Below are 26,096 nucleotides of genomic sequence, written 5' to 3' on the forward strand. Positions count from 1 at the left end.
AGTACCTCACCTTCAGCATTATAATTATTTCACCCGTGCCGGACAGAGACTGAGACGGTGACGCTGCATGTTGTGCCAAACCTCTCACGGCAGGCGCATCATCAGCTTGAGATCGTTTTTTTGAGATCGGCCTTTTAGAGACCGCCGATCAATCATCCCAACGTGATTATCGACCGATAGTGATCGGTGGCCGATCAATCGGAGCACCCCTAATAAAAAGAAATGTTTCTACTACTTGAAAAGCTGCTTTGAAACAACATGTATCATGAAATGCGCGATGCAAAAAAACATGAATTGAATTTCTTGAGCACAAATCAGCATATTAGAATGATTTTTAAAGGATCATGTGACACTGAAGACTGGAGTAATGATGCTGAAAATTCAGGTTTGCCATCATCACAGTAATAAATTACATCTAAAAAATGTATTAAAATAGAAAATAGTTATTTTAAATTGTAATAACGTCTCACAATATTACTGTTTTTTAGACTGTTTTTGTATTTTTGAACAAATGTGCAGCCTTGGTGAGCATAGGAGACAAAATCTTTCCCACCTCAAACTTTTGAACAATAGTGTACATTAAATTATTGTTTGCGTTTCTGAGGAACGTTTCACAAGTGCAGCAGTAAAATTGGTGCAAAATTTATATCTGCACTGGTATTTTCTCTTTGTGCTGTGTAGTTTGTCCTTTGAACTCTTTAACAGTTATTCCCTGTGGCAGGAAATTGAGCTGCCTGCTTGCTCACATCGGCAGAACTCGTAAAACAACAAAGACTGGAGTAATGATGCTGAAAATTCAGGTTTGCCATCATCACAGTAATAAATTACATCTAAAAAATGTATTAAAATAGAAAATAGTTATTTTAAATTGTAATAACGTCTCACAATATTACTGTTTTTTAGACTGTTTTTGTATTTTTGAACAAATGTGCAGCCTTGGTGAGCATAGGAGACAAAATCTTTCCCACCTCAAACTTTTGAACAATAGTGTACATTAAATTATTGTTTGCGTTTCTGAGGAACGTTTCACAAGTGCAGCAGTAAAATTGGTGCAAAATTTATATCTGCACTGGTATTTTCTCTTTGTGCTGTGTAGTTTGTCCTTTGAACTCTTTAACAGTTATTCCCTGTGGCAGGAAATTGAGCTGCCTGCTTGCTCACATCGGCAGAACTCGTAAAACAACAACACATCGAATCTGTGGGCCTTACATAAACAGCTCTTCTGGATGTTCAGTGTCACATCCTGGAGACCCAAATCTACATTACCGAGTGTTTTCGGTGTTGCATATTCAACACTCAAGCAAATTAAAATCACTCTGCTGTATTGTTAAAGTGACCTTGTGAGTATGTTATGTCATTGTGTCATGCCAGACACAGAAGGCTGAATTTCATAGGAAAGAGCAGCTACTTGTTCTCTTTGGTGGGTAACACTTCGCAGCAATGTCCCCTCCGTCACCACCTTGAGAAAACCAACACCATCTAAACACTCACACTCTGTGATTCAAGTGTCAAGTCTCTCTATCAGTGTGACAGACTTTGAATTGTTGATTGTCGTGTTGTCACGTCAGACAGTCTTTACAATGGCCTTGGGGCTCTGCCAGATGGCTGGCTTCCAGTCGTCATATGTGCTGTACCTGTCTGGCATCTCAAATGGATGTGTTTAACATCAGAAGTATGAGAAATGATTTGAGAAGAAAAGGGAACAATTCTAATGGCAGAAAATGCCTCAGTGGATGGAAGAGTAGGGAAGTGCTTGCACCACAGCGATATACCTTCATTGTTTCGAAATGCAACAGCCGATTTTCATAGTCACTGCAGTAGTTGTAAAAGTGTTAACTTGCAGTCTGACACAACTCTCTTATCTCTTACCATTTATCTTGTCTTTCTGAGTTTGATGGGATAGATCTGTTTTGTTTGTGTTTATGGAATGTAGAGGTGTAAGAGGAAGTGTTCATTTGAGAAGTGACTCATCAGAAATCCCCAGAGAAGGACGCTTAAGCATTTTTTATCAGAGGATTTCTTGGGGTTTTTTATTGTGGTGTCCAGTTGTGTACATAAAAGCCCAGCGAAAGCATTTCCCTCATACACTTCTTTCAATATAGGACAGAAATACATCTCCTTACACAATAACGGTAAAAGTATTTAATAATCTCTTAGCTTGATTTCTTTTATATTTTTATTATTAGGGATATGATTTTATGATTAGGGATCTTCTATATGTAAGTGACTTTCTGTTTTTTTTAACTAACACTTTTGTTCTGTGTTCACTATGTAGGCTATTTGATAAACATTTGGCAGAAAATTTTAGATTTTGGAGTTTAATAAGTAAAAATTAACCAATGTGGAGCAATTAGAAAGTCATGTCGGTAAATGTTGGGCTGGGAATAGTGCTTTTAGTTTGTCTTAAGTGTGAACCACTGTTTAGGACTGCTGAGGCTGTGGATATTGTTGGGTTTACAAACAGCAGCAGATCGGCGTAGTGACAATAACATGTTGTAGGCAAACTCTCGAACAAGAACAATTAAAGGAACTGCATTCATTTTTAACACAAATCTGTTTTAAACTCAAACATTGTAGTGCTTTAAAATCTATTTCAGTTGAACAATCGTGGTTTTGTTTTCCTGACAATGGCATTATGGGTGTTTAGATAGACATTTTATACTCTTAACAGACCCTTAGTTTCCCTAAATTGCTGAGAATTTAGCTCGACTTGTCTGGATGATTAAGGCATGGGTGAAGATTGCAACTTTGGACTTGTTAAAGGCGTCATAAAGATGATTGGTTTTGGCTTCATAAATTAGATTTTTTGCTACTGCTTCTGTAGATTTGTGTTGCCTGTGCCTCATTTTCTTTCTGTATTTTTGGCCTTCCGTCTATTGACAAACTAAAATACATTCCTCTTACTTCTTACAACAGGGAAGAGCAAAGAGACACATCTCAAAGGTGGCAGCCCTCTCCTGGATCCAAAGCCGCCATGTTGGTAAAGGTCAGCAGCATTGGCAGAAGCCAGACAAGAGGAACCAGCGGAGCTGCTTCCCTTCATCTCCCACAGAGCAAAGCCAGTGACCATTGTGCCTGCACACTCAATCCTGGCAGCGTCAAATCTGTTTCAGGCTACATGCTGTCACCACAGGCTTACAAAACCACACCAGGAGGAAAAATAGCAGCAGACTCCAGGCAGGCCCACCACTTGAGGAAGGCGAGCAACGGCAGCTTCTGCCTGGTGACCCCTGAGGACCTGACAGCATCACTACGGCCACATTCTAGCTCACCTAGGCCAGTATCTCCTCAGTATGGAGCAACCTCACGCCTCTATGATGATCCATCATCTGATTGCCCCATTTACGACGATCCTCCAGTAGATATGGAGGTTGAAGGTGCTCACCTACATAACGGCCCATCTAGACACAGTCTCCAGAAGATGAAGCTTTTCCAGCACCCGGGTCAATCTCACAGCAGTTCCAGACACAAGAGGAACCCATCGGACTATAGTCCAGCAGGCTTAGAGTGTATCAAGCACATGGTGAATGTAGACCCCAAGCAAGGGCTTCTTGCCACCACACCGGTCCCCTCTCCCAGCCCTTCTCCAACCTCAGCATCCGAATCTCTGCTTCTCCCGACAAGGGGGCTTCAGAAGGAGCCCGCCAGCCTGGAGAAGAAGCAGTCATGGAGGATCCTAGAAGCAAGTGTTCTCAGAGCCATGGAAGTGCACCACAGCCGGCAGGGCAGCCAAGGATCTCAGGACTATTCAACACCACCACCTCCCGCCGTTAGCTATCAAGACTCAGGTTACTCAACCGGCCCATCTCCAAGTCTGCGGAGGAAAAGCAGGAGGAGGATGGGTGCCGGGGCCCAGGGCCGACCCGGGTCTGTGGGCAGCACCGGGGAACTCACAGCCCTGAACGAGCGTCTGATGGAAGAGATGAGGGAGGTGGTTAGTCGCTCGAACACCATGCGGGAGACCAAAGCTAGTCTGGACTCTGAGATGTCGGAGAGCTCTTCCTCCCAGCGCACACACAGTGTGGGACGGTGCTCCTCCAGGGAGGACATTGCATCTTGCAGCAGGTCACTTAGCAGGACAAGTGACCATCCCAGTATGGCGTTCACACCTCTGGAGATTCCGGGACGACAGAAGAGGACTTATGAAAAGGTGGACACGCTTGAGAAGAGTGTGACTTTGTCCTCACCTGAGACTGCTGGATCCCCTTCACAGGTACTACATACAAGTTCAATTTAATATTCCTTCGGTAGAAATGGCTTGTTAACCCTTTACAGTGAGGTTCAGTTCATTAACATTATTTGGGTATCATGAATCACCAGTAATTTTACAGCAGTTTTTAATTTCGGTTATAGATATTATATTAGATGATAGTCCATCTAAACTGAAAATGATTATTTACTCAAAAAAAAATTTAAATAAAGATATTTTTAAGAACTGTTTGTCTGATCAATGCAAGTAAATGGGGTCCAAAACAACAATGAGCCCTACTGACATTGTATGGACAAAAACAACATATCTACAATGCGCAATAGTATATTTATAAATTAAATACATTAATGTTAACACATAAAATCTTATTCTAAATTGTTACAGGTGACCTTCTGGTAAACTATTACTTTCTTATAATGAGCTTAACATTTACAAGTCTTCCAGGGGAGTAACTTTTACCTTTTTATTTTATAGATTTGCAGTCTCGTATAAAATGTGTATGAACTTTTGGCGCAGTCTATTTTCCTTTCCATTTTGGTTGAAGTTTTTCATGCCTGTCTGATTTTTTCCCCCCATGGTCTTTATTAGAAACAGATTATTATGTACACCTTACTCTACCCATTATAACATAATAGTGATGTAAAATATCAGTCCTGTTATTTCAGTCTAAATCATAAATCGCAATGAGGCAACAACATCTTTCTCTTGGGTCTTCAGCATTGCAGTCAGGCAAGTTAGAGGCAATTCCCCGGCTGCACATGATTCTAGTTAAGGGCAATGATCACTCAAAGGAACGGTTACTGCCGCTCTGACCCGTAGCAAAGCTGTAATCTGTCCTCCCTCAGTGATGAATTCTATCTGCATTGTTCAACAGCCAGGCGCCCAGAGGACCATACTTTCTCAAATGCCTTCAAGAATTAACTACTTGGGTTTCGATCCAAATCAGCTCTGGAAACATGAAAGGGACTATTTTAAGGCTTTGAGACTTACAGGTGCTGATCGTTGCAAATGTATTCTTTACCTATTTAAAAGGCGATGATATCTACTCCCGTCGCACCCACCTCTTCCCCTCCCGCCGTCCTCTGATACGAATCCAGCAGTGGTCTGCCATGGTAATGGGTGAAATGCCAGAATATATCGGAGCTGCAAAACACGACGCCTATTGAGCAGGAAGGATGGCTACTGTGGCCCATATGGTAGCATTGCTGATACAGACGGGACAGTTGGGTCCTGGACAGGCGTGGTCAGTGTACAGACCAATTGTGTGTCTGCGGTGCAGCCGATAGGGGTTTGGTACCTGCTGGGGATTGTTCCATAAGCTGATGACATCATAGGTCACCTCATTCCCTGGCGTATAAGCCATTTCACCACACTGGTATTTCAGTGTGCTAATTCCCAAAATTATTGGCAGATGGAAAAAATCTGGGGGAAAAAATTTAATATACAACATACTTTTGTTAATTTAAATGGAGCCAAAATAAAATTAAATATAAATAGATGAAAAACCTTCAAGTACTTAAATCACTAAAGCTGAAATAAAAAAAGTTAAAGCTAAATATGTCTATTTAAAAAACAAATAAATATGATAAAAGCATGTCACAAAATTGCTAAAATTTAAAACTGAAAATATAAACATAAAAACTAATTCAACATTAAAAAACAGCATTTAAATAATACTAAAACCGTTTTTTTTTTGTAAACAATGTTTATTTCAAACCTGAAATTTGTCATGCTTGAATAACCTATGAATCATCTATGAATTATGTCATTTTTACCCATATATATAAAAGTGAAGTTGGCACATGCATTGTGTCTGGTTTTTGTAACAGGAATACAACTTTCAATACAGCGAGAGAGGCAATGACTGCATAAGGGACCTCCTTAAAGGACAAAATTCCTCTAGGGATCAAAATGAGGCCATTGCTGGATTTGCACTATTTTTTAGAGACATGGAAGGAGAAACAACTTACTGTAGAAGGACCTTTTATGTCAGCGATTGGTCATATTTCATCTATAGTGGATTGGAATTCTTTATCTATAGTATTTGATGGAGATTATGTTTTTTGTGTTAATTTTACAAGTTTAAGTGCTGATCCTACAGTTAATGCAGAGAAAAACTGAAGGGCAAAAAAACAAAGTAGCTGTGTAAAAATAGCTGTTTTATGAATGCTTTTGTGTTTTTACCCTGTTTCTCTTCTCCTATAGGCGGGAACTCTGGAGCCAACAGTTCAGCTGGACAGTAGAAAGAAAGGTATGGTAGATAACCGAACGGGCTCACTCGGCCCTCATCACCACGTAGCCAGCGACTCCAATTTGCAGGCAGGTGGTGGTGGGGCTTACCAGCTTTCCTACGCCACCCTCCGTCAACCCCCACCCCCAGATGCCAACATGGCTGACTGGGCTAGCAAGCACCTGAACATGCACACCCAGGGCCTATTTCGCCGCCGAGTTTCCATCGCCAACATGCTGTCCTGGAACCGCGGCTCCATCAAGAAGCCTATGCTGATGACCAACGACCGCACTGTACGCAAAGAAGCCTGTGAGATGTTTAAGCTCGTCCAGGCATACATGGGTGACCGGCCCTCACGGCTGGACCGGCGCCACGCGGCTCTCCTCATTGTCACCAAGTGCTGGGGCATGCAGGGCCTGAGGGACGAGCTCTACGTCCAACTCGTGAGGCAGACCACAGGCAACACAAGTCCACGCAACCTGGCAGCAGGCTGGGAGCTCATGGCTGTGTGCCTTGCCTTCTTCGCTCCTTCACCCAAGTTCTGCTGCTACCTGGAAGGCTACATTCAGCGGCACATGGAGCCAGCCAATGACAAGAAAAGTGAGTTTGTCAATTCATTATTTAAAAAAAGACATACTACACTAGGCTTATAGGGTGTGTGTTTTTTTCCAAATCAGCAAAAAGCTGTTTAGACAAGACACATTCTTAGGCTCTGAAACAACTGAATGAAACTGAAGGCCTCGAGACATTTTTTAAATATGTCTCGCCTTAAAAATGCAAAGAACACATTCTGTGAAAGACCTGAGGGGCCAGCCTCGGACAGATCCATTTCAAACACACCAACTCGATTACAAAATGGATTGCTGTGGTCTAATAACAGGCTGTTTGTTCAAACAACATATTGACCTGTAAAGCCACTTTCTGTATTGCTTTAGTTGTTTTTATATTTAATAATAATATATATAAAGATTTAAATAAATGCTGTTCTTTTGAACTTTCTATTCATCCTGAAAAAATGTACCACGGTTTCCACAAAAATATTAAGCACAACTGTTTTCAACATTGATAATAAGAAAAAATGTTTTTTGAACATCAGATCATCAACATATTAGAATGATTCAGAAAGCAGAAAATTCAGCTTTGACGTCACAGAAATAAATTACATTTTAAAATATATTAAAACAGAAGCAGATATTTATTCCATAACAGCGTGTATACATGTAATTCATTGTTTTTGATTATTTTAGTTATCAGATGACAACACCTTTTTGTATATGGGTTATTTAATAGGTTGTTTTGGTTTTTGTGTTTTCATTGCAGTAACCCAGTACATATTGGACCAGCAGGATATTAAGAAGAAGAACTCAAAGTCAAGGAAGAAGAGAAAGCAGAACTCAGAGGAAACAGAAGGTAGGGGTATTTTTAAACTATGGATGATTCCTTATCTGAGACACTTTGGAACATAAAGGAGTAAACTGACCTTTAAAGTCACTTTGTTCAGTTTGTTGAAAGTTAATGTAATGGTTCAACCAGAGATTTATTGCACCACTATGAAATACACTGAAGGAGAATTGGATGTTGGTATGCAGGCCTCTGTAGAGATATATTGAGTGCTTTTCATTGTCATGTGTAGCTGCATCGATTATTTGCCATGTCAATAAAACTGTTAATTAGCCCTTTCGGGCAGGATGCATCACGTGTGCTTATCAGTAAATGACAGTGCCTCCATATGGTGATTCTTTGACCTTGTGACTGTTACCACAATGAGTGGTCCTGATGATCTCATCAAATTTCTGCCTACACATAGCCATGGCATTGACCGCAGTGAGGATCCCTCACACTGGGTCTCACTGCCTGCAGGCATGGCATAACAGTGACTCACAGCCGCTGCTGAAGACCTACTCATGAGACGTCTCTAGTCACAAGCCCATTAGACCAGCACCAGCCACTGGCCACTTGAAGGAGCAGGATATGGCTCATATGCCTGCCCTGGCCTGCATTGTTTTTGAGTCACTTAGCTGGATCTGATGGGCAGATGTCCAGATGAGTGGGTCGACTTCACAGATACTGCTGCAGCTGGGTGTGAGTCACTGTGGGGGATTCTTGAGGTTGGATCTGGACTAAATGTGCAGGGCTGGCTCAGCTGAGGAGTTTATTGGGATGTTAAGTTGGAAGCCCTGATGATGGAGCCATTGTAAAACAGGAATTTACACATCTCCCTGACATAGGGAGTCACTACAAAGATCTGTGTGGTCTCATTTGTGGCCTCTGAATAGATTGTTGTTTCCTCTGGCTTTCCTTCACTTTATTGTTGCCTTTCATTTCAAATGAGTGCAAGCTGTTGTTTCAAAGTCAGACCACCAGCACTTATTCAGTCATGCAAAATATCAGAATCAGTCTGCATATATGAATGCAGCGGAATCTGTATGTTTACCCTGTAAATGAACTGTTTAGGTTCAGGAATCCAGGGAAAAAAAGAGATCAAGGGTAAATTTATGATGCAGTTTATCTCATTAGACGTAATTGCAGTCTGGTGCGCGGAAATTAACATGAGGTTGTGTCAACATGCATGTGTGTCACCTGTTTGCCATAAATCTGAAGAGGTGTCGAGTTTGAGGCACATTCCAGAGAAGATGCTTTTTATTGCCGCACCGATTTTTACCATCTGGCTGCTTTAGTTAAGATTCGCAAAGCCTGTATTAGAAATGCCCCCTATGGATTTTACTTTGGAGTTATGAAGCTCTCTTGAAACCAGAGGAATCCTTGGAGAACGACTGCGGTTTCTCTAAAACGCTAAGCATAGGCTGCTATAAATTCTGCATTGCTGAAAGTACAATAAATCCCAGAGATTCTACAAGCCTGGAGTTTGTTTTACAATCTGACATCAAGTGATTTCTGGGAATATCATTTATTTCCAACTAGTGGAAAATGTTCTGCGATGTCTACTTTTATAGTCCTAATGTCCTTGGCTCTTACATAACAGAAGTACAAGACAGCACATTGATGAAACGCAGCCTAGTAGAAAACCCTCTGTTTATTTAGTCCTTTAGTTCACATGTTAATTTGATGAGTCACGACTAACAGAATGTGCTGGCAGGAATTCATCCTCCACACTTTTGATAGAACTAAATCTTCATTTTTCATTCATTGTTAAAACAGTGACTAATTTTGAAGTGCCTCACTCCCCACGTGCCGCTGTGATCCCATGATCGTTGATTCCATGACAACTATTATGGAGCAATTTAGCCATGTTCCAGACAAAGAAATGTGTCAGTTCTCAAAGCCTTTACCTTGTAAAACAGGTTTTGATGCATTAGATGTAAATCTGTCAGCGATTAGACTTGCAGGCCCTGTGTCTAAGAATAATAGTAATCACTCATGTCTTTTTGTCTCCAGCTCTCCCCATCAGCACATATGCCAAGTACTGCTACCGGAAGCTCCAGAAAGTGGCGGTCACTGGAGGGAAAAAGGTGAGTTTTGATCAAATACACTGAAGGAAAATCAGGTGTTTAAGAAAGAGAAAAATAAGTAGTGTTTTATGTTTTTCCCATTAAGGGTCTCCGTAAGCCCAGTTTGGAGGAGGTAGACCATAGTCGGCGTGCCATCATAACCCCTTCGCTGTTTGGCAGCTCTCTAGAGGAAGTGATGGAGCGGCAGAGTGAACTCTTCCCAGACAGGAAGTTGCCGTGGGTGCAAGTGCAGCTGTCTCAGTATGTGCTAGCTCTGGGCGGAGTGCAGACTGAGGGCATATTCAGGTAAGACCTGCTCAAATTCCTGCTAATTAGGCAGAATAGAAGAACAGACTATGTTTTACAATACGAGTGTGTTGACTAGTACATAATTTGCAAAAAGTTGCGAAGCTACTAATTTTAACTACATTTTTCAAAATGTGACTTTAGAACAGGTGTTTTCTAATAGAGTAGCTTTTCCAGTCACAAGATACTTTTTGTAGCCTGTTAACAAGGAGCAGTGTGACGTGACAAAACACTTAACTATATCTTTTTGGCATATGCAGCTCAAAGGGTCAAATATTAACATGCTAACTGAACCGATTCAGTTACACTATTGTTCAAAAAGGCTGCATTTTTTGATCATAAATACAATAATACAGTAATATTGTGAAATGTAATTTAAAATAAATGTTTTCTATTTGAATACATTTTAAAATGCAATTAATTCCTTTGATGCAAAGCTGAGTTTTCAGCAGACATTACTCACATGATCCTTCAGAATTCTAATATGTTCTAGCAGATGAAATAATTAATAAAAAAGAGCAATTCTAATATGCTGATTTGGCGCTCAAGAAACATTTATCATTTTTGAAAACGTTTGAAAGCTGCTTAATATTTTTGTGTAAACCATGCATTATTTGTCTTTTGAATGGTAGTATGTTTAAATCAGGTTCTAGTTTTATTCAAAATCTGGACCAAAAATGTATGCTTTTTAAAATATTTTAGGAATATTCTCTCCAAACTCTGTAAGACATGAGTAGACTTGTGCCGGTATTCGGTAATGCGATATATCACGGTAATGAGTATGCACGATATTGTTATCGTGGGCACTTAAATACCGTGAATAATTAGATATTACAAATTATTCAGAATTTTGAATGCATTTTAAGAATACTTTTCCCATCAACTGGTCAAAATGCACAACACTGCTGTATGCTGCGTGAAAGAGGCCTGCGCACTCTGACATAAACAACCGCGGACGTGAAGCACATGGCGGAACATGTGAGAGACGCTCTGGATGAAAGCGCACTTTCACTCGCTGACAGCAGATGGCGCTAAACATCTATATAATAATATTAATAATAATTCATTTAAATGCAGCCGTTACCCCGGAAACCCTGTAAACAAAGCAGCTGCACTACTTCCTGTTTCTGAATCATGTTTAAAGGATTTAAATAGCCATTCAGATTTGTGTATTTGCTATGATGTTCATCACAGAGCCAAATACTTAAATATTTAGACTTAATAGGCTATTTATTTTCAAAATTTTTTACATTTTAATCTGGACTACAACATGCCCTAAATATTGTTTGAAAGTGTTTTGATTCTTTATTGTTCGGTCACACTTTACATTAGGGCTTCATTAGTTAACATTAGTTAACATAAACTGCCAATGAAAAATTCTTCTGAACATTCATTAATCTTAGGTAATTACAATATTTAATAACACGTTGTTAAAATCGAAAGTTGCAACTGTGTTATTTAATGAGCTAACATGAACTAAGACTTGTATTTTTTAAACAAAGATTAATAACTTCTGTAGCAAATGTAGCTATTGCTCATTGTGAATGTTAATGCATTAACTAAGGTTAACTAATGAGGTCTTATTGTAAAGTGATACCTATTGGTCTTTATAGTTCTTTTGCACTTTAATCTGTGTAAAACTTTTAACTTTATACATTTTTCTGTATTGCTTTATTGCATTTAAATGTTCAGTTATTTTTGTTATAAGAAAAATGTTATTAAACCTGTTATACTGTATTATGACAGCACTTTTTTTAAAAACTAAATTTCAACATCGTGATAATACCGAATACCGTGATAAAAGCATGAGCAATTAATCGCAACATGAAAATCTGATACCGGCATATCCCTAAAGAGTTATTAAAACTGTTATACTGTATTATGACAGCACTTTTTTAAACTAAATTTCAATATCGTGATAATACCGTATACCGTGATAAAAGCATTAGCAATTAATCGCAACATGAAAATTTGATACCGGCATATCCCTAGACATGAGGCATAAAGAGTTTCTTAACTCACTATCACTTGCGCATTCATAATTATGGTGTGTTGTCTCCCTCTGGTGGTCCTTGAATGTAACGTTACAGTCTCCTCCTGCAGGGTTCCTGGTGACATTGATGAAGTTAATGCACTGAAGCTTCAGGTGGACCAGTGGAGGATTCCTGAAAATCTGTCCGACCCCAATGTTCCTGGTGAGTAACTATTTTCATGCATTTACAATAACATTACATAGCCAAAGAAAATATGTACTGGCATTTTATTATCATACCAAAAATATTTAAATATTAATTTATTAATTGTTTTTCCTCAGCCTCTCTGTTGAAGCTGTGGTACCGTGAGCTGGAGGAGCCTCTCATCCCCATGAGTTTCTACAAGCAGTGTGTCAGTAACTATGATGATCCTGTGGCAGCCATCAGCGTGGTGCAGTCGCTGCCTGAGCTCAACCGCCTGGTGCTGTGCTACTTCATCCACTTCCTACAGGTATTCTCAACACTCAACAAACACACACACACAATAGGCAGCAAATGCATAAAAATGTCTTTAGACTTATCGCACTGCTCTGACGCATTTCCCATGTCTTCCTCAGGTTTTTGCTCAGCCTGCAAACGTTGCAGTCACTAAAATGGACGTGAACAACCTTGCTATGGTAATGGCTCCTAATTGCCTTCGGTGCCAATCGGACGACCCCCGTGTCATATTTGAGAACACCCGCAAAGAGATGTCTTTCTTGCGAATGCTCATTGTACATCTGGACACAAGCTTCATAGAGGGCATTGTTTAAAGTTCTTTTTACTTCTTATTAGCAGAACACGAATCAGTGATACACAACTAACCTGCTTTCAAACACAGTCACAAATATGACATTGTGGACAAAAACTAAAAACCTAGGACAAAAGTACAATTTTAAGGATGATTGTGTTTTTTTTTCACTGTTTCACTGTTACTTTCATTATTTAATTGTGTTCTGTACACTTCATTGATATAAAGACTGTTGAAGTTGTAATTCATGTCAGAAATGTTATCCCTTGTTCTTTGCATGCTCAAAAGCATGACAAAAAATGTAAATCTTCAGTTCCAATGGTCATGAATTGTTAACTGTTTAAATACGTTAATGTGCATTGCAAGGGTCAAAGTTAAAAATAACTTGCATGGATGCATTGCTTTGTTAGCACTCAAATGCTGTTTGCTTGTTTTGTATAGTAAGTCAGAGAGTGAGAGGCATTAAGAAACCACTTTTTGTTTGTTCTCTGACAGTATCTTTGTGTATTTGTGGATTTAAAAAAAAAGATCATCTGTTATGTCATGAACAGGACAAATGTGTAAGTGTGAAAACTTTAATTATAGAAAAGAGAAAAATAGTTTTTGTTAGATAGGGTGTGACTTTTTCATACTCTAATTTAAGTACAGTATTTTAAGAAGTGAAAGTTTTCTATTTTATTTTACGATTTTATGTTTTGTTTTGTTAAAACTTGTTATTCCCTGATAATCAGGAATGTCATTTATGCAAAATTGTCCAGAGTCTTGAAATGGTACATTTTTAGCTCCCATTGGAAGTCCGCAGCCTCATACATACCATTTAGATCTACTACTTTTGAGAGCGTTTGTAAATGAATATATTAAGTGATAATGGAATTATATGCCATTATATGATGCCTGTAAAATTGCATTTGAAGAATTAAAATGTAAAATCTTGGAAAAGAGTAAATAAAATTCATGACTTATCTAAAAAGACAGGTACCCTTTGTGTAATGTTCTTTTTGAGTTTTTGTATGTAAATAAAGCTTGTAAATAGTGCTTCTTATTTTACTGACGTTACGTATAAATGGAACTGAGTGGTGGTGAGTTGTTGGAAAATAGATTTAAAAAATCTAAACACTTGTATTTAGTATTCTGTGCTATCGGATGATTGTGTATGAGCAAAATATTCTATACACCTTTTGGATCGTGTATGTATTTTGTGTGAAATGGATGTTGAGGAATCTAATAACGTTTCATAAAGATGTTACATTTTATTTGTATTTATTTATTGTATTTATTTGTAAGAAAATATGGTAGAATTACTCTTTAAGCTCTATTTGTGTTTTTTACCTACATTATTTTACATTATGTAAATACACTACTGTTCAAAAGTTTAGGGTCCATAAGTTTTTTTTTAATGTTTTTGAAAGAAGCCTCTTATGCTCATTAAAGCTGCATTTATTTGACCAAAAATACAGTAAAAACAGTAATATTGTGAAATATTATTACAATATAAAATAACTGTTTTCTATTTTAATATAATTAAAAAATGTAATTCATTCCTGTGATGGCAAAGCTGAATTTTCAGCATCATTACAGCAGTCTTCAGTGTCACATGATCCTTCAGAAATCATTCTAATATGCTGATTTGCTGCTCAAGAAGCATATCTTGTGTCGAAAAACACTTGTACATCTCAAACCGTGGAAACTGTAATACATTTTTTCAGGATTCTCAGATGAATAGAAAGGTCAAAAGAACAGCATTTATTTGAAATATGAATCTTAAAAACAACAAATTCTTTATTGCCAATTTATCAATTTAACGCATCCTCGCTGAATAAAAGTATTACTTTCTTTAAAAATTAAAATCGTACTGAGCTCTTACTTTTTTAACGGTACTGTAATGTAATGTCTGTGTACCTCACAATGAAGCTACTAGACGTCTATATAGACTCGAGGTTCTTACGCATGCGCGGTGGCGTTATTGTTCATACCGGTAGTCTGTGTGGAACACATTGGAAAATAGTAAGTGCGTGCATCTCGCGCCCAACGTGGCTACAATAAAAGAGCCTTTAATTGATGCACGACGCGCCTTTATAGTTAAAGAGACGGATATCACAACAGGTAACTGATGTTTATAGCATTTTATAATACTGTTTTCTCAATAGCAAGACTTTGGACGACTACGGAATGTTTAAAGATATTGTTTTAGAAAATTGCATGTGCAATAACAGATTTTAGGTAATGAAATCAAATAAATGTCGTAACTTGTGCGTCGGTAGATGCATGTTGTGATTTACAGCTTGTATTTGTGGGAGTGGCGATGATGTACTCGCCCATTACTAGTATCCATGTCATTATTCTTTTCTTGGAGGGTGTGGGGCAGTCAGGAAGTTGATGTCTGCTTGTGTTTTCAGTAAGATGAATATTGATCCTGTAGGATTTCAAATAATCTTAAATGATGTTCTCTGTCTGCTTTTGGCTGTAGACGGGCAGAAATCTGGGAGTAACAAACAGTAGTGTAATATTGGAATATCTGGCATCTCTATTGTTTCCATTGTCATTGTCAGGCATTTGGGGGCTCCTGATAAAATCACAGTTAATTACTCTCACTTACATGACTACTCATGCAAGAGTAAATATCTAAATTAATATGTTTATAGTGTTTTGTAATTTATAATATTATGATTTATATAATTTTGCAACAATAATTTAAATTGTCATTTTGATAGATCCATTCTTAACAATTTTTGAATGTTTTTTAATACAAAAGGAATGTTGAATTTCAACTTAAACATTAAAGTTACGTAGAAATAAGAGGCTTAGCTAAGTAGGCTATTGATAATTAAGTTAAGTCTGTTGTTCGCAGTGTGTTTAGTGGCATGATGCCATGACCTGGATTCTTTGCACCTACACTGTATTCTGATAAAAAATGTATTTAAATATTAGTCTAATTAAATATTGTGATTGTTGTAATGACTGCTTATAGTTTTTCAACTTAATCATTAAAATTATTTTAATTATTATTATTCAATTAATTAATAATTGTAACTATTATAATAAAAATTGTGGTAATGTAGACTTGTAGCACGTAAAATAAATATTTGGGTTTACTGTGAATCTCAAGCTGTATTTGGCATGATTTTTTTAAGACAAAGCTCCATTTAAAAGAACCCTCATCGGTAACTTGGATGTTATATTTTCCCTTTTTCATCTCATAATGTGTGTTTTTTTATCCACTGTTTATAAATAGTTTGTGATTTACTGAATAGGATTTATTGTGTGAATAATATAGTAAAAAGTTGACCGTTAAAGGAAAAGTTTTAAAAAATTGCTGAAAATGTACTCTCCCTCAGTCCATCCAAGATAAAGATGAGGTTTTTTTCTTCATCAGAAGAACAGATTTGGAGAAATTCAGCATTACATTACTTGCTCGCCAATGGATCCTCTGAGGTGAATGGATGCCGTCATAATGAGAGTCCAAACCACTGATAAAAACATTACAATAATCCACACGAATCCAGTCCATCAATTAAAGTCTGTCTGTTTGTGAAAAACAACTCCATCAATAAGACGTTTTTATCTTCAAACCATTGCTTCCAGCTGAAATACATGTCCTCTATACATAATATTGCTGTCTCCACTGAGATAGTTTGATGAAGAAACAAAATCTACATCTTGGAAGGACAACAGAAAGATTTTTTTTACTTGTCACATGCTTATTTGTTAAATTTGTTCCAGAACACTGCAATAATGTCAGTAACCAGTGATTGTTTACTTACTTAATACTTAATTGTTTTCCTTCCAAAACTGTTGCTGTGATACAGTTCAGTGCTACAGTTACTGTTATTAGTAGTTAGTTGTTACCAATATGTTTAAAAAACTAATAAATGTATAAGGTAAATTACTATAATGTAATTTTACTACATTTTTGAGCGTTAAAATTCTCTTTCTTTCGTGTTAGCTCTCAAATGGTCTACTTGTAAAAACAGTAATAGCACTGACCTAAAGTAATGTAATGATCACTGGGAAGTTACTAAAATGTGACTCTTTCATATTACTTAGTTGCTGACATTATGAGCAAAACGCCTCCTAACAGACGAGGAATTAAGTTTGAGGTGGGCGCTGCTCTTGAAGCACGGGACAGTCTGAAGAACTGGCAAGTGCCATTCTTTTAAAAACACTTTTTTTTCTTAGCCTTTCTCTCACTCTGTTTTATAGCAAGCTCTCTCTGTGTGGTTTCACTCCCAGGTATGTTGCCAACATTGAGAAGATTGACTATGAGAACGAGAAGATCTTAATCCACTATCGCCAGTGGAGCCATCGCTACGATGAGTGGTTTGACTGGGCCAGTCCGTACCTGAGACCCGTGGAGAGGGTTCAGCTGAGGAGAGAGGGACGACAGGAAGACAGCTTTATCCCTGTGAGTCACAGACTGTGCTCCTTAAAAATCCCAGTATATGAAAGCTAATCTAGGATCAGCCTCATGTATAAGTCTGCTTACTGAGATGCAAAAGTGATGCTGCATCATGTGTCCTTTTGTCATTTCAACTGATTATTACTGTGTGGATCACACAAGCAAATCCTAAATAACCAATATGCAGTATCAACCCTCTACGGACACCTTGGCAATTGAATCGCCATTGGTTAGAATTTTTTTTAGGAAACTCTGCAAACATATATATATATATATATATATAGGTGATTCTATAATTAGAGATACATTTGGCATTGCAGAAAGTTAAGAAAAAAAACTTTTCACTAACAGATTTTTTTTTCAGTATCTTATTGAAAACATATTTAATTTTAATAATTCAGTGCTTGCCAAACACAAGTTACTTCCTTTTTTTACTTTTAATGAAAAAACAGATGTCTTTATGGTATTGTTTGTCAACTCTGTTACGGATAAATTAGCCAATGTGTAGAAATAACAATAAATTATAACAGGAAAAATCCTTCTTGTTTCATTAGACAAACAGTCCTTACATTCCATCACTTGAAACTATATATAATATGCATATATAGCTGGTAATCGACCGCTCAATCATCCGTTTTCTATTTTAATATATCTTCAAATCTAACTTATTTCTGATAATTTTTCAGTGTCACATGATTTTTTAGAAATGATATGCTGCTCATAAAAGATTTATTATCAATGCTGAAAACTGCTGCTTAATATTTTTATGGAAACTAGCATATATTTTTCAGGATTCTTTGATGGATTAAAATAGAAATCTTTTGTAAAATTTTAAATGTCTTTACTGTCACTTTTGATCAATTTAGTGCATCCTTACTGAATAAAAGTATCAATTTCTGTAAAAAAAAAAATAAAATCTTTGTTTATATTAGTTACGTGGTGCAACCAGCATGCAGAAACATGGACACAAAACAAAACTGTATCATAGGACCCCTACAGACCCTCATGACTATGAATCAAGGTCAATAAATGTCTTAAAAATCACCTGATCATAATCTGACCCTAAATTCTCATTGGTTGAGGCACATTTAAAGCCACTGAAAAAAATCTGTTAATTTCATAATTAATTTTGTTTTCATTCATTATTTTTTGCAGGGATTTCATGTGAATGACAAAATTCTTGCCAGTTGGTCCGATTGTCGATTTTATCCTGCAAAAGTCTTGGCCGTCAATAAAGATGGTAAGTAGTTGCCATATTCATTGCATTAAACAGGTGTGTTACATGAACAGATTCTTGTCCAAATTTAAATGCAATGATTTATATTTGATTTTATTTATCCTGCAGAATCCTACACTGTTAAGTTCTATGATGGTGTTATCCAAACAGTCAAAGGAATCCATGTGAAGCCCTTCACCAAAGAGGTTTATTTTGCATTTGTATCCCATTCATGTTGCACCTCTATTTCAGTACTCATTTTGGCCTTCTCTCTCTTTACTCATTCTCTCATTCTCACCAAATAGAGAAGAAAGAAACTAACTGCTAAAAATGAAGAGAAGCCCATAGTAAAAAAGACAGAAAAGGACAAGAAAATGCAGGAGGAGAGTGAAGTCAATGGCAGTAAACAAGCAGCAGGGCAAACTGACCGTGTTCCTGAGGAAGAGGCGAATGAGATCTCAGATTTGGATGGAGAAGAAGGTGAACAGAAGAAAAGCAATGGGAATGGGACATGCCTTGAAGTGGAAGATATAAGCATAAAGGAGGAATATGAGGAGAGGGGCTTGGAGCGAATAGGGCAGCACAATTACAGTAAGTCATTTCTGAAGAAGGTCTCAGGGCCTGAGCAGAAAGAAGAGGAAGCCGCAGTGAATATGGAGGACTCTGTGGTGTTTGACATGGGTGTGAACTTTAATGAGGGGATGGTAAAGAGAAATGAGACAGAGGAAGCAGAAGTTCATGTGGAACAAAAAGAGGAGGAAATCAAAGGAAAGTGTGTTCCTCATGACAGAAAGTCACGGAGGCAGCGCATAAGAAGTACGTACAAAGTTAAACTTAGATTTAAAAAAAAATTTTGACAGTAGGCAAGTGACTTGTAAGTTGATTTTCCTGGAAAATATAAACATTGCGGTTCAGTTGGGCTTTCAAAAGTTGTTTGTTTGAAAATCCTGACCAGCCCTACCTGGCAACAGTGGCTCAACCAATAATGTGAACTTGGGGGTGGGGCTATTGGATTGTCTGATTAGTGGCAGGGCGTGTTTGGGAAACCAGTCGGAAAACCATCATTATTAACTCCATGTGTTTGGCTACACGAATAACGATATGCACGATATGGCTTAGTGCGATAATCAAATCACAAAGGGTGCGATATATGTGCAATACATGTGGTATGTGTTTCAGAGTGAAGCGCAGCACTGTGTTCTTTTACACATGAGCATGTCATGATTCAGTGTTTTTTGGATCTCAGTGTGCAGTGCTGCTCCACACACACTGATCTCTGCATCTGCTCTGAGTTTGGGTAGCATATAACATTATAGCATTTGTGAACCATCTTCCCAAACTTGTAATTAGAGGCTTTAAGGGCCCTTTGCTCTAACCATGTCCTATACAATTGTTTTGATAGAAGGAAACAAGATACATTTCTAGTTTCAGCATTACTTATTCTTCAGACATTTCACTTTAAATACAATAAGTATCAGCTGTGTACGAAGAGACCAACATTTGGTTTTTAAGAACTGAAAATGGGTAATATTCAACAATCTGAAAATGTAACCTCATTGAGATCCCTATATCTCCGGGACTGAGCGATGTAGGGCCTTGAAAATGAAGATTCCAAAAAAAAAAAAAAGTTTATTAAGAAATAGAATCTAAAATTATATAGTGAGATATATAATACTTCTTGAGTTATAGGCACGCAAACTGTGGAAAAAGAATATTTATGGCACTCAGAAATGTATGTAATGCAGTTGTTTTGACAAAGAAACAAGATACATCTCTAGTTTCAACATTATTTGTTCTTCAGACATTCCCCTTTAGAAGAAAAGAAGTATCATATTTATGAAAAGTGACCCACATTTGGTTTTTGACCATTGAAAATGTGTACAATTTAACGATTTACTCCTGGAGCCATATTGAGATCCCAATATCTCTGGAACCGAACCATATAGGGCCTTAAAAATGAAGATGCCAAAAGGAAAGTTTGTTAAGACCCAATATTTAAAAGAGCATTAAGAAATCTTTAATATTTCATGAGTTATAGGCATGCAAACCTTGGAGAAAAATATTGCAACAAAGATTGCTAAAGTCAACAGATTTTACCAATACACCATAGGCGTAGCTTGACGTTTGAGTTTGGGGGGGCCAAACCGAACCGGTGGATTTGGTCAGACGTACATTTAAACACATTTTAGTTTTGCTATAGTAAATCTACATAGAAAAAATATTAGCAAAATCAAAAATTTGTGCAGGGGAAGTTTCTGAAATTTGGTTGATTTGACACGGAATGACCCTATAGTAAAATATTATATATTGTATTATATAATATATTATATGATATTTTATTAAAAAAATATGATTTGATTTAAAAACATTTTTTATCAAATGTTCAAAATAATTACAAAGTAAGTTAATAATAATAATAATAATTCATTACATTTATATAGCGCTTTTCTAGGCACTCAAAGCGCTTTACATTGTCAGGGGGTATCTCCTCATCCACCACCAGTGTTAATGTTAAGTTAATGCTGGACAAGTTAATGTTTTTAATTTTTTTACTTGACATTGTGTGGAGTTTTTGTCATGATAGCTGTAAAATTTAATTTTAATTGTATTTTTTCTAGGGAAGAGGAGACTTTCAATGGCACGAAGGGGCTCCAAAAAAAACAAGACTGATTCAGGTTTGATTTTTTGATCGTTACATTAAAAAAAATGTTTACTGGTGCCATAATGTTAGATTTCATCATTATTGATCTCTTTCCTCCAGAAAAAAGTTTCCATAATGATTGCAAGCCCACATTTGCATCCACCAATCAAGGGAAAGGATCAGACCCCTTACATCTAACACAATCATCCAATGAAACAGCAGTACCTAAGGCTCAATACCAATCAGAAACCTTTAAGCCTACAGGTGAGATCACATCTGTACAACACATATATGCTCAAATATCACCTGGTTCATTATGATCAATGTTTTTTTTCATCGTAGCAGTCAGAAAACAAGCTTTCCACAACCCCAACCGATTCAGCAGAGAGCCATGTGAGTAATGATCTATACTAATCAAATTCACAGAATCATGATTCATCACAATGATCTTGAGTTATTGACAGTGAATGTACCATCTAATTATCTCAGTATACAGAGTCATCAGAAACCAGCCTCCACCGGTGCTCTCTATCAACTTGGACCATAATCCATATAAATGCAGCGCTCCTGGCTGTACAAAGTCTTTCCGCAAAGCAAAACTCCTGCACTATCATATGAAGTACTACCATGGAGATGATCGTCTGATTGAACTGGACCAGACCAGGGCAATGGACAAACACACCACATTTAATAATCAGGGTAGCCCTAAGAAGAGGTGCATTACATCGATGACTGTGAAGAGACGTTCTCTAGTGCCCCCTGTTGTCAGTACACAGAATTACCAACGGTGGACTTCACTGAAGAACAAGACCAGAGACAATCAGCTAGACAGCAACATGCATAGATACTTCAACAAGGAAAGAGACAAGAGGTTTATGGAAATGGGTATGGCTGGTGGCTAGAATTTAAATAGTGTTTCACCAAAAACATGTGGGATTTATAGTGTTATTCCTTGTTTTTCTTTGATACATGACATGATCTAACTAAGCTTGGGTTTCTTTCCTTTGTAGAAGGTGTGAAGGAACGTGACAAGCTAAAAGAAAAACAGACTAGAGACTTCCTGCGAATAAAGTTGAAGGAAAAGAAAAAGATGAGAAAAACCACATCAGGTGAAGAAAATCGGCATAACCCACAATGCAATGTGTTATTGAAGCGTTGTTTTCTGAGTGATGACTAATCTTTGTTTCTTTATATCTGATTTTTTCCCCCCTCATATCTCAAGTCATTTTTTGTCATATGTTTCCAGATGAGGATAGCATTTCTGACTGGTCCTCTGACAGCTGTGGATGGAGTGAAGATGAAATGGGGGCAGATTTGGACATCATTGCCTCACCTCTCAGCTGTAGCTCTCTTGCCTCGACTACAGGAAGTCAGGAAACTGTCCGCTGTGTGTGTGAAGTGGAAGAGGAAAATGACTTCATGTTACAGGTGATCATTAATTTGGCCTGTACAATACCATTCAAATGTTAGGGGTCAGTATTTTTGTTAAAGATAGGAATACTTTTATTCAGCAAGCATGCATTAAATTGGTCTTTTTAAATTGAAAAAAAAAAAATATATATATATATATATACTAGGAATTATATTCTATAAACATTGATAATAACAGGAAATGTTTCTTGAACACCAAGTCAGCATATCAAAATGATTTGTGAAGGATCCTGTGACACCAAAGATTGAAGTAATGATGCTGAAAAATTCAGCTTTGCCATCACAAGAATAAATTACATTTTTAAATATATTTAAAAAGAAAACTGTTTAAATTGTAATAATATTTAATAATATTACTGATTTTTGGAGACTTTGGAAAAACACTGAAAAATCTCACCCACCCAATAGTTTGGAACAGTAATGTAAATACAGTAGATTTAGCTGCACATTTTTCACTCTTAATTAACAACCATCATGTTTGTTGCTTGTTCTCTTGCACCTCAGTGTGAAGAGTGTCTGTACTGGCAGCATGGAACCTGTATGGGCCTCCTGGAAGAGAATGTTCCAGAACGATACGTTTGCTTCATTTGCCGGGATCCTCCAGGTTTGGAAGTGATGCATGTTTTAGTGTTCATTTCTGAATGTAACCCTAATGTAGACCTCAGGTTGAGTAGCACTTTGAGTGACTCAGCTTTTTGTCAGTTCCTATTTTCATGCTGGGAAGTCTACATCATTTTCAGTTTAATTTCAGCTTACCGGTGTATTTGTTTGTGTGTATCCAGGGCAGATCAGAGGTCAGAGACAGAGCCTGCGGTACTGGTATGACAGGGACTGGCTTAGCACCGGCCATATGTATGGCCTCTCTTTCCTGGAGAACTACTCCCATCAGAACGACAAGAAGATTGCAGCCACTCATCAGCTGTTAGGGGACGTTCAGCATGTGGTGGAAGTCCTCAATGGCCTGCAGCTCAAAATCAGCTTGCTACAGTGAGTGATCCTGCTTTATCTCTGTTTTAACCCATAAGGCAAATGTTATTTGAAAGGCCTCACGAAAAGGGTGTAATACCATTTTACTACAGGAGCCAAAGTCACCCAGACCTCAAGTTGTGGCGGCAGCCATGGAAGTTGACTGAGAAATCCAGGATGAAAAGCATGGCTCTTCCAGACACAAAAACAGTTTCTGCATCAGCATCCTTAGAAGCCATTCAACGTAAAGAGCCCTTGACTTCATCCTTCCAGGACTACATTAGCAGTGAGCATTGCTACCAAAAGCCACAAACACTGTACCAGGTATTGGAGCCGAGGCTGGTGCTGAAGACACGGGTGGAGTCGGTGCTGGAAGACAGATTGCACAACACTGAGACAGTGCTGAAGAATGAAAAACACTATAATGGAGAGATCCAACCAGCACTACTGAAGACATCTAGTACTCAGCTCTTGAACCACAGCAAGGTAAGGGTCACATCAAATGAGGTTAATATGACGTTATTATTATCACTGACCAATACTGTGAAATATATTTATCATGGTCAAATCCATAGGAATAGTATATCTAAAAAAAAAAATTTGAATCGAAATATGCAATTTTTGTCTCTGTGTAATGAAAGTGAATGGGGATATGTGCTGTTGTTAAGCTCCAAAATGACGGAAATGTACAATAAAAGTATCATAATTTTTTTTTTTTTTTATTAAAAAAAAATAATAAAATTTTTAATCTAGAGTTTTGTGTGATGACCAGATGGAAATTTAAAAATCTGCATCTATTAAAATATGGCTCATTTAGACAGAGCAGGTTTGATGCCAAGATGAAATGACCAATCGTCATTGAGGATTTATTTTTAGCTATTCCTTTAATGATTTACAGCTAATTTTGTACTTAACTGTGATTTTTTAAAAGATATTAATATTTTTATTCAGCAATGACACATTAAATTGATCAAAAGTACCAGTGAAGACAGCTAGGATATATTAAATCGATCAAAAGTGACAATACAGACATTTATAATGTTAAGATTTCCATTTCAAATAAACACTGTTTTTTTTTTTTACTATCGTTGATCAAAGAATCCTAAAAAAAAGTATTAATGTTTCCACAATAGTAAGCAGCAAAACTGTTTTGAACATTGATAATGATAAGAAATGTTTCTTGAGCACCAAATTGGTATGTTAGAATGATTTCTGAAGGATCATGTGACACTGAAGACTGGAGTAATAGCTGCTGAAAATTCAGCTTTGCCATCACAGGAATAAACTCCCTTTTTAAAACATATTACTTATTTTAAATTGTAGTAATTGCAACCTTGGTGAGCATAACACTTGCAACAATCTTACAAGCAAAACTCTTACCAACCCCAAACTTTTGAACGGTAGTGAAGACTGACTGTTTGATGCTGTGGTGACCGGTGAATGTTACTTTATTTCATGTAGGACGCAGGAGAGAAGTGTGAGGCGGGTGCTGATGGAGGCGGGGTTAAGGGCGGAGCTCAGCAGCAGCAGTGGAGGATCAACCTGCTGGAGCATATCGAGACTGTACAAGAAGAGGTTACTCACAGGATGGACTTCATCGAAAGGGAGCTTGATGGTGTGCCAGAGGGTTTCAGAGGGCTGGATTTATGTTTCACTATTTTTCTTGCGGTGATTTGTATTATGGGAATGTTTCATGTGTACTATGGCTATATATTAATTCCTAACAACTGTTCCTTTTTCAGTGCTTGAAAACTGGCTGGACTGCACGGGTGAGCTGGAGCCTCCAGAGCCGCTGGACCGTCTGCCTGAACTCAAGCACAGCATCAAACAGCTGCTGAATGAAATGGGAAAGGTGCAGCAGATCGCTCTGACTTGTGCCACATGAGGGCGCCAGGGCATATTTCACTACCATCACAGGACTACCTCAGCTTGATACATTCCTAAACCAGGCCATGAACCAAAGAGCCTAAAGAATAAACAGAGAACATGTGAAACTGACCATGCTGTTTGTTATTACAGAGTCTGTGATTCGGACTGTGGATGTGGAATTAAGACTGAATTTTTCAAAACTTTATCACCTCACTTATCCTTTTCACAACAAATGTAATCTACTTTTCATCCTTTCTGTTTCACCAAAAGGAAACATACAACAAAATACATTGCTAAAACGTTTACAAGACATGTCTTTGTCATTTAACAATGCACAGCATGCACTGATTTCTAATATTTTTTATACTTAGTCATAAAGCATGTCAACTCAACACATTTTTTTCTTTGCAGAGAAATTTAGTTATTCAAAGTTATGTTTAAGCTAAAAGCCTACTTGAATAGTCAAAAAGGATCCATCCTGTGCTCTTTAAAAGGCTGGTAATCCTTAAAAGGGACATCAGATGCCCATGTTCCACAAGTTGGTATGATTCTTTAGGGTCGTTATGAAATGTCTGTAACATACTTTGGTTAAAATTCCTCAATGGTCGTGTAAAACAAC

At 37.5% G+C, this 26,096-nt stretch overlaps 2 protein-coding genes across 4 annotated transcripts in view; both read left to right on the plus strand.

Moving 5' to 3' along the window:
* The window catches only part of LOC107727835 (rho GTPase-activating protein 39-like), a 39,801-nt gene extending 25,599 nt beyond the window's left edge, over positions 1-14,202 (plus strand). Inside the window, exons 3-10 of the mRNA XM_016537849.1 lie at positions 2,917-4,213; positions 6,416-7,040; positions 7,761-7,850; positions 9,837-9,910; positions 9,996-10,195; positions 12,299-12,390; positions 12,510-12,679; positions 12,786-14,202. Of these exons, the coding sequence (XP_016393335.1) occupies positions 2,917-4,213; positions 6,416-7,040; positions 7,761-7,850; positions 9,837-9,910; positions 9,996-10,195; positions 12,299-12,390; positions 12,510-12,679; positions 12,786-12,980 (2,743 nt within the window). The 3' untranslated portion in view covers positions 12,981-14,202. The remainder of the gene's footprint in view (positions 1-2,916; positions 4,214-6,415; positions 7,041-7,760; positions 7,851-9,836; positions 9,911-9,995; positions 10,196-12,298; positions 12,391-12,509; positions 12,680-12,785) is intronic.
* Positions 14,203-14,922: 720 nt separating this feature from the next.
* Positions 14,923-25,606, plus strand: LOC107727854 (PHD finger protein 20-like). Of its 3 annotated transcripts, none has more exons than XM_016537873.1 (17): positions 14,923-15,061; positions 17,003-17,096; positions 17,189-17,360; positions 18,510-18,594; positions 18,700-18,776; positions 18,876-19,386; positions 21,189-21,245; positions 21,332-21,475; positions 21,554-21,604; positions 21,701-22,096; positions 22,222-22,320; positions 22,458-22,639; positions 23,147-23,246; positions 23,425-23,629; positions 23,722-24,094; positions 25,070-25,223; positions 25,351-25,606. In XM_016537873.1, exons 2-17 carry the CDS (start codon positions 17,014-17,016, stop codon positions 25,491-25,493), a joined length of 2,832 nt encoding a protein of 943 aa, XP_016393359.1. In that variant the 5' UTR covers positions 14,923-15,061; positions 17,003-17,013; the 3' UTR covers positions 25,494-25,606. The 3 variants fall into 3 exon arrangements, with proteins under 3 accessions (XP_016393359.1, XP_016393360.1, XP_016393361.1); XM_016537874.1 differs by having other exon boundaries at positions 21,557-21,604; XM_016537875.1 differs by having other exon boundaries at positions 21,189-21,228; positions 21,330-21,475.
* Positions 25,607-26,096: the final 490 nt, after the last annotated feature.

This window comes from Sinocyclocheilus rhinocerous, unplaced genomic scaffold (genome assembly GCF_001515625.1).
Source record: "Sinocyclocheilus rhinocerous isolate Xijiao unplaced genomic scaffold, SAMN03320098_v1.1 scaffold576, whole genome shotgun sequence".
Classification (NCBI taxonomy): domain Eukaryota; kingdom Metazoa; phylum Chordata; class Actinopteri; order Cypriniformes; family Cyprinidae; genus Sinocyclocheilus; species Sinocyclocheilus rhinocerous.

Coding starts and splice junctions, on each gene's coding strand:
- LOC107727854 (XM_016537873.1), top strand. CDS start 17,014: ATGAGCAAAACGCCTCCTAACAGACGAGGAATTAAGTTTGAGGTGGGC. Junction 17,097..17,188: donor CGGGACAGTCTGAAGAACTG/GCAAGTGCCATT, acceptor TTTCACTCCCAG/GTATGTTGCCAACATTGAGA. Junction 18,595..18,699: donor CTTGGCCGTCAATAAAGATG/GTAAGTAGTTGC, acceptor TTTATCCTGCAG/AATCCTACACTGTTAAGTTC.